Below are 8,502 nucleotides of genomic sequence, written 5' to 3'. Positions count from 1 at the left end.
TGGCTAAAATGCATTACGAGGACATTATGGGCCAACAAGCTTGCTTTCTCTGCATCGCACAGCGTCATCGTCTTTGCGGCGATAAAACCCAACCACCCGGAAAGCAAGAAGGAAATACCAAGAGAGGGTGGAGAGGCGGATAATGTGGTGATGACGGACCGCAGTACCGCCAAGGCCCTCCTCACTGACGAGCGCGAGTCCACTGGCAAATGTGGACGCATCTGTAAACCCATCTCCAGCATGCCTCTGACGCAAAGGCGCATTCTGTTAGTCGCACTGTCACTTAAAAGATACTGTGATCGGCAGGATTAGACCATAATTAGCAAAGTCAGCTGCCAATTCCGCTGTATAACGTTTTTAAATGCGTGGATCTGATTTGAATGATTAATTTAGGCTGGTGTTCAATGAAGGACAAAATCGTACATCAGTTAGAGAGGCCAGATAATCTAAACAATCCCAGTTTAAAAGCGCATAACCTGAGCTTGATTAAAATACCTTTCTTTCTCCGAGCACCGGTTTTCGGATAATTTGTGGCAAAAGTGCAGTAGCTTGATCGGGAGGTTGTTGTTTTGGTGGGCACAAAACTCTAAAGGTGCAGGTCAAAACATATTTTTACACTACTAATGGCTGTTAGAGAGCATGATGTCAAAGCAAATTAAGCATTTTCTCTCATGCTAGCTTAAGATTTAACCTCCTCACGCCCTCACTCAATCAGTTCAAATATAGTTGTACTGGAGTTTTGGTTATTTACGACTACTTATTATTTGTATCTACAAATTCATGCAAAAACGGCAATCGAAAGGCTAGACAATTCCTTTCCTTTAGTGGAGTAGTCTTAGCAGTCTTGGCTGGCTCGTTTTACGGGAATACCTTTGTTCCAACTCAATACATTCAGACCTGGTACCAAGGAGCTAGCAAAGAAGGTAAAGCCTATAAATCTACGCCTTTTTCAGATTATATATACCACTTTCCGACTACTTTCCTGTATCTGACCCATACAAGGTCTTCACTACGTATTCGCTAACTTTGTGGGCATCTGGATGACCTCGACAGCGATCTTTTTTATTTACTCGCTGGGGAAAAAGAACAGACCCTGGGTCCCACATAACAACGCCATCGTGCCCGCCCTTGCTAGCGGAGCCCTGTGGGGCACCGCACAGTCCGCCTGGTTCGTGGCCAACGCGGCACTTGGTGAACCCGTCACCTTCCCCATCATCACCACCTGCCCTGCTCTCATCGCCACCATCTGTGGCATGGTCTTTTTCAAAGAAATCACTGTATGTTCGTCATATGATTCTTTTTTTCACCATGAATTGTGTTTCCCACAAGCGAACTGCATTTATAATGATTCCACTGTTTCAATACAGCAACTACAGAGCGTTGTCTGATTGTAGCTAAGCAAAGCTGCATTTCGTTTGATCTGGCGATTTTTTTTGTAGGGATCCTTAAGTCAGCCTTATGCGAATGAGATGCGTAAGTCTGGACACAAAAATGTGCGTGTTTCAGGAGCCAAATCATTTAGGCCTTTGATCATCATTCGGTTAAGGGTACGTCCAGCTAAGCCAATATGGCAGTCAGTGTTCTCTTTTTCAGGGAAAAAGAAACTACATTCTGCTAGCGATCGCCTTCTGTGTAACCACCACCGGTGTAATCCTCAACGCCCTCTCAAACGTTTAAGCTTAGAGCACTTTAATCTACGCTTGCCACTTCTCTTGTCGATGCACAATTCATCTCCTTGCAGCATTAACCTTTCAAATATAGACAATCATCCACCGACCATCTCCTTTCCCTACTTATTGGTGCGTATTGTGATTGGTGATCTGATTCATATTTTGATGTAATTTAATAAAGTGTAGTAACCAACATTCGTTTTCGCAAGTCCTGATTTTACAAAAAAATGAGACACGAGGCAAGAACAATGGCAGTCAACTAGTGATCAGTAGGAAAAGAAGATAAGAAACCAGTGAAATTAGACTTTCCCAACCTTTTAGGGTTGTAAGAAAGACCTTGCAAAATTGTTTTGGAAACTATTAGAGATGTCTTGGAAGTTAATAGCAAATAAGAATCTACCCAAGGTATTATAAGGGAATAAAAGGCCGTTCAAAATTCAACAATACAGACCTCGAGAGCATGTGCCTTACGCTGATCGGTAGTAAGCGTTTACGTTACATTTTGAATGATCGCCGTATGAGAAGCCGTCAAAAATTTGATGTAATCAGAGCAAAAATCTAATGCAAAGATTTTTATCTAAAGTCAAAAGCACTTGGTGCCGGGGCATTTGACTAGAACATTGCATATGTTTGTAATAAACTTACGTTAACCATGTTTTCGCACAGCATTTAGGGAGCAGGTGAATTTTCAGCTTTCATTTGGAAATCATCACACAAATATCTCAGACGCTCTCTTAAGTAGTAGAAATTTAATCGAAACAATGGCTTAGACTTTGCGCATCTTTAAAGAAAAAAAATTCACACAACAAGTTCCTTTTGGACGAAATGGTTGAATTTTAACGTAGTGTCTTATTGGGCTTCAAATTTTAGAAGATCACTCCTGAACTTCTATCTGGCCATGGCTAAACTGAATTCTCTCCTTTTTGTGTCGGTTTCGTTTCTCAGTTATCTTACATTGTGGTTACTATTCCGAAAAAACATTCACTCGCAATCAATCTCGCAACAAAGTAATATTGAAGGTGTTGTGCAAAGAAGTCCAAGACCTCTACTGGACAGGTATTGTTCTACTTAAATCACATTTCTAGAATTCATAATCACATCATGCATCTACTCAAGATCGACCGCAAAAGGCATCGTTTGTGGTCATGTGGATAATTTGCCCAAGACCAGCTTGATATATCATTCGTCTTTAGCCATTCATGAATAATAGGGTTTTCATTTCTTACTTTTATGACCTTCAGAACTACAAAGGTACTTCAAATGCATGAAGCGTCGATTAAGGAGCATAAAGAGACTGGATTCGATGGAAAAAACCAGTCCTTGTTCCGGTGACATTAGCCAGTAAGGAGAAAATCTTTAGTTGCCTCAAATTCATTCCATGAGATGGCAATACCTGTGCAATCTCCCCATCGTACCGCTCTCACAAACTCGGAGCTATGCGTCATCACACGCCTTTACCTGACCTTTGGTTGCCAGCTGCGCTGAAAGCATAATTTTAGATATTTTTACAAACGTAAAAGTCTTTTGAACCATTACCGTCATTGATTTGATTGCGCTGGGCAATACTCATATTTCATGGTTTATTCATAGTGCAAATTCCCGAATGGGGAACGATTCGTTAACTTCTTAGTGAATTAAGGGCTAAGAAAGTTATTGGGCTTGTATTTACTGGTAAAAGTAGATCCTGATGTTGGTTTTCGAATGGATTATGCAAGGAGGGGTTCATTAGAGGAAGTTAACAAAACGTATTTGGGATTAGGGTATTCTACCTTTTTTATATAAGTAGGCCAAAATTCGAAGATAGAACAAGTCGTTTGCTGCAATGGAACCATACGTGCTTAACTTTTGAGTGGTTACAACCTCAACAAAATATTTGTACTTGTAGAAGTCCTACCACCTTAAAGTAGTTTTCCATTCTTAGGTATGGTTTAGTGACACCATTTGTCAAAACACTAGTCACTTTTTGCAGGTACGAAGACCGATAACAAATACAAGCTTTGTACATTTGCGATATTTTGCACTTATCAGCACTACTAGCCAAAGATTTTTTATGTTAATTAATTTTAACTCTAAAGTTAAAACATTTGCTGAGTAATTGAGACTTTGAACCAACCGAGGAGGAGAGAAATGGAAACAAGCTTGTTTATCTATATTCTACTCAATCATTTACTCACAGACAAAACTGAGGTCCCTTAAGCCTTGTATAAAACAATCATTTATCCAAATGTCACATTTGTTAGTGAGCAGACATTTAAATTGAGCAGCTTCCTTTAAAATGACAGATTGTTCTGCAATCGCCCATCTAATTCAAGAATTTGATGTATTTGACCGTGTAGTTGTGCCTCAACTGGTTGGCCACCGTGATTAACTGGGCCTGGCTCTCGGGTTTTCTTTGGTGCCTAACATCCAAATGAACCTTTAGGAGAAAAATATAGCATTATCGTACATAGTTTAAATTTGCTTTGTGTCAAACGCTGTTTCTTATAAATGACAACAGCGTTTGTGGCCATGGTATTTTGAAATACGCTCAACTGCCAAGATCATTCGATTTCACATTCCATGCAGCTATTTGCTGAGTGTTTTGAGTCAGCTGAACTAGTCATTTCATCGTATGAAGTTGCTTGCAGAGGCGATTACGAAACCCCGAAAAACTTTCCTTTCCTTTCGTTGCCATATATACAATGTTCTATAGCTTGATTCTTTACATCCAGCTAATGAATGGGTCAAAATACCTCAAACGCACACCAAAGTAACAATAAGTTCACTACGATGCGACGCACTCTCAAATGCAGATTATGGTAAGTTGGCTCTCGCTATAAGCAAATTTTCTTGTGAAACGCGACGCAACCCGGTAAAAGAAGCTCTTGCTAATAAGAAGACACGTAATCTTCATGCGAAGAAGAGGGTGTGCGACTGCAGTCTATTCGCATTTTCTCGATAAGCGTATCCACAGTGTAGATGACATCACTATAAACACTTGTAAGGCAAAATTGCAAATTGGCTATTAAACGTGTAGGATTTAACTGCGCGTCCCGGTACTCGACTACTACGTCTTCCACACCCCACGCCCACTTACCCCTCCACCCATTCACCCATATGAATCAGTCGTGTCACCGTAAAATGGGGATTTTCCCATCACCATCTTAATGAATCACACTCCTTTCCTGTTTGGAATTGAAATGTTATGATATTACTTTCACCGCATGTGACATTGGTGTTAGGTTAGGTAAACTTTCCCGTCAAATATGCAAGCAGATTTTAAAAAATCCTTCATATCAAGGCAATAAAAACAGCAAAAGCTGCCAAATCTATTATTTTGCCTTAGAGAGGCAGGTGAAAGGCAACAGCACTCACTCGTACGTGGTGTCGAATGCGGTACTCTCCGGCCTCAATGGAGGACTCGGTGTCTTCAGGAACCTTTAACTCAAGCATGCATACGGCCTGACGGCTGGCCTCGGGCATGAGGCGCTTGTCATCCATGCTGGGACGCAGGCGACCAGAAGGTGTGTTGTTCGTGTCGCCAGCCGGGAAGGTGTTGCCGATCTTCGAGACAAAGGCCCTGTTGAACTTGTACTTCATTCGCTGCTTTGAACATCGGTCGAGAAGTTCAATACCCGGGGCCTTTTTTTCCATTATCACGTCGCTGCTGTCAGAGAGGCCGATCTCTGGCAAGTTGGTAGAGGCTATTAGCTCTGCATACGCGCCGTGCAATGCATTTTTATTGTCCGTATAGATCGTAATTCGGATTGTGTCTTTTGGTAGCATGTGCTTTTTTTCCAACTACAAGCAGAAACTTTTTTAGTTATTTGACATTCCGTACGGCCCAATTTGCAGAATAGCCTTTAACTTATGGGAAAATGTTGTCATCACTTTAATCATGATATGCAGGATACAATTGAGCCTCAAATTTCTAGTAGGTGACGCTGAAGTGGTTCTTGAGTTGACAAGTTGGTGACGATTTAATGATTTTGTTGCACTTTTATAAGCCAGCAAAATGTGTCAATCACTCGCCACATAAATAATTAATTCACTTTGATATGTCATTTATTTCGAGGAAAACGCCTAAAACAAGTATTAAAAACACCCATCTATACATAAATTCCTGCTAAGCTAAGTTATCTGAATATTCCCCAGGAATCTTGTGAATATTATGTCTTTTTAATGGTTTAACTTAACGCGCGGATGATTTTCTCAACTGAGGAGGGCACACACAATGATGAGTGCACTGGCATTCTTGTATCCCAGTTTGACCAGTTGCACACAGCCCGGCGCGTACATGCCATTGACGACGGGAGGCAAACCACCACAGCTAATCACTTGCAGTGGCACCTTGTCACTGAGCGCGGTCAAAAGCGCGCCACCGCTTGCCGGTTGCGCGTCGACCTGCACCGACACGGAGGTGCTACAAAAACACGCACCAGCATGAAGTTGCTGTATCGTGAAAAGACAAAAGTAGAATCATCCAAAAGTCCCAATTGTTTTTTTTTTCACCACTACAGTCTGGGTTGCTTGAGCGTGACTCCTGAAAACTCATTTTCGCACGTTTAGTAATTTTTGACTTCAAAACGCAAAAATGCCTCGTGTTTTTTAGAAACAGTGATAATTCTGATTATATCAAGGAATTAGTTGATTTTGCTGAGAAAAAATCATAAAAAGAGTCACAAATGAATTATTGAATCAATAAATAAATTTTCTTCGACTCCTGAACAAGTATTCCTTAAGGTGGTGGAATTATGACAGTAAGTGAACATGACATTTAGGAAACTGTCAGATCCATGCATATTGCATAGCGTGAATGTAAACTACTTTATAGGCTTCACCTTCTTGTATGTATAGGCATATTTGTGTGTCGTTTCGAAGAAATAAGCAAAAGTATCCCTCATCCGGGTGACTGGGGTACTTACGAGTGAGTGACGATAGCTTTGTGACGATGTTCGCCTTTTCTCGTGTAAGTTATGGTAGGATTGACCTCTGCAGGAATACGAACAGCAAAAGGGATGGCGTGGGTTCCTTTGGGTAGGGTTATTGGTCCACTGAAGGGCCACTCCAGGCAGTCCTCGTTAAAGTAGTCATCGGGTAGCTGAAGGCTCTCCATGAGGTCATCTCCATCCCACACTTCGGTTATTGCCTCGTACTGGCCGGGCTGGCGTTTGTTTTTACCACCCGTGGGGGCCACAATCTCCTTCTTGAAGGAATTCACTTGCTATAAATGAAATTATTCAGATTGTCAAGTAGGCAGTAGTATTGCTGTCGAATTCTGTCTGTGTTGATTGCATCTGAACGGGAATTTTTCGACCATGCAGTTCAATCTCTATGATGATCTACATGTACATTCCCGCACAGAATTACGATATCCATGCTGTTACTCCATCCGACAAAGCACCTCTGGCAGCATGCAATTAGACGGTAATTTTGCGCTGGACAACCTAAAGCTTAGTCTCAACCACTAATCGGAAAAAGAGGCTAATCATAACCCTTTATTAGGGCTAACGTGGCTTTACCGATCGACTACTATCTAAGGATTGCTGAAATTGGCGTAACCAATTATTCGATTGTCAATCCTCTTAATCGCTTTATGGGTCTCAGGTTTACTTGCAAGATAATTACATTGTAAAATGATACTGCCAAAAGCCTTTTCTTTCCTTAACTTCACCCATTTTTAACCTTGTTTGTATGTTTGTGATTTTAGCCTGAGGCAGTGCGGTGCTGATTTCAAATGTTAAGATTGGCCATTTACAAGTAGCACATCGACGCAAGTCAAATGCAGTCTTTTCCCATCAAGAAAAGCCTACCACTTCCGTGTCTGATCCGTGGCGGCCAGAAATTTCTTTTCTAACATTGCACTGTCCATTTAGAGTAATTTTGTTGATCCTGGCATCTTCCGCGACATCGAAGTAAACAATGCCGTGGAGAATGTAGCCGGGGATGACAGTTTTGTTGAAGATTTTGAAAGTCACTTGATCAAAGCACTTATTTGCATTTCCGAGATCTGTTACTGTGGACTCCATGGGAGAATTTGGGAGTTCATCAAGCGGTTGACACGCAAAGGGTTGGACTGAATAATAATAAGGTTGGCATATGTAATCGCGACAACTATAGGAATGGGTGTCAGGTATTTGGTGACCGCACGTTGGTAAGCCAAATGAAGCAAAAATTTGCATTAGGCAATTCAAAGTTTAGAAGAGCATTTGATCTCCACTTTATGCTTGAATACATTGATAACTATAAAACATTGCGGTTCTTTTTCCTCATCAACAAAGACAATGCATATTTTCGTTTGCGGGTCTGAGGAAAATTTGTAAAGTACACGCAGAAATAAATTAGCTTACATTTTTTTGTCTAAAAGAAGGAAGTAAACAAATTATGAACCTTTAATGAAGTAGAAACAAAAAAGCAGGCGCTGAATTTAGTTGCAGTAAACTGTCGCAGTCCGCACCAAATAGTGCTGTCTCCTGCTAGCTGGGCAGCTTCGGCATGGGTCAACTTCTCGTGTCAAACATCGTCTAAGCATTAACTATAAGTACTTTAATGAAAAATGCTCATCTGGGTGTAGAAGCCAGAGTAATGGCCATTAAAAAAATACTATCTTCGTACTGGTGAGCCCAAAAGTGTTTTAATAAGTATTTCATCCTAACGCCCTGCGTGAAAGTCACTTGAAAATACAAATTGGAACTCGGAATATCGGTTTACAGTCTTTGAAATGTTTAAACTACTAGCGCGTCAATGCTCAGGCGTGTACTTTACTGTCTTAAGTGTTAAATGATAAACGGGTCGTTTCTCGGAGTATCTGAGATCGTTTGACAGGGTAGTCGTCTAGCTCATGCCGTTTAAT

At 41.1% G+C, this 8,502-nt stretch overlaps 2 protein-coding genes across 2 annotated transcripts in view; one reads left to right on the top strand and one right to left on the bottom strand. All coding sequences in view use genetic code 11, as the record gives it.

Annotated features, from left to right (window-relative positions):
* The window catches only part of EGR_00740 (Transmembrane protein), a gene marked incomplete at both ends in the record, with an annotated part of 3,761 nt that extends 2,084 nt beyond the window's left edge, over positions 1 to 1,677 (top strand). The window contains 4 exons of the mRNA XM_024489989.1: positions 63 to 266; positions 826 to 923; positions 1,003 to 1,277; positions 1,594 to 1,677. Coding sequence (XP_024355392.1) covers positions 63 to 266; positions 826 to 923; positions 1,003 to 1,277; positions 1,594 to 1,677 — 661 coding nt within the window. The remainder of the gene's footprint in view (positions 1 to 62; positions 267 to 825; positions 924 to 1,002; positions 1,278 to 1,593) is intronic.
* Positions 1,678 to 3,972: 2,295 nt separating this feature from the next.
* On the bottom strand, positions 3,973 to 7,678 carry EGR_00739 (hypothetical protein; the record flags this gene model as incomplete). The annotated part of the gene is made up of 5 exons (XM_024489988.1): positions 3,973 to 4,086; positions 5,025 to 5,450; positions 5,883 to 6,072; positions 6,575 to 6,873; positions 7,463 to 7,678. 5 exons carry the CDS (start codon positions 7,676 to 7,678, stop codon positions 3,973 to 3,975), a joined length of 1,245 nt encoding a protein of 414 aa, XP_024355391.1.
* Between the last annotated feature and the right edge of the window lie 824 nt (positions 7,679 to 8,502).

Source organism: Echinococcus granulosus (assembly GCF_000524195.1).
Source record: "Echinococcus granulosus chromosome Unknown EG_S00003, whole genome shotgun sequence".
Classification (NCBI taxonomy): domain Eukaryota; kingdom Metazoa; phylum Platyhelminthes; class Cestoda; order Cyclophyllidea; family Taeniidae; genus Echinococcus; species Echinococcus granulosus.
The sequence above is the reverse complement of the archived record's forward strand: the minus strand, read 5'-3'. Positions and strand labels throughout refer to the sequence as shown.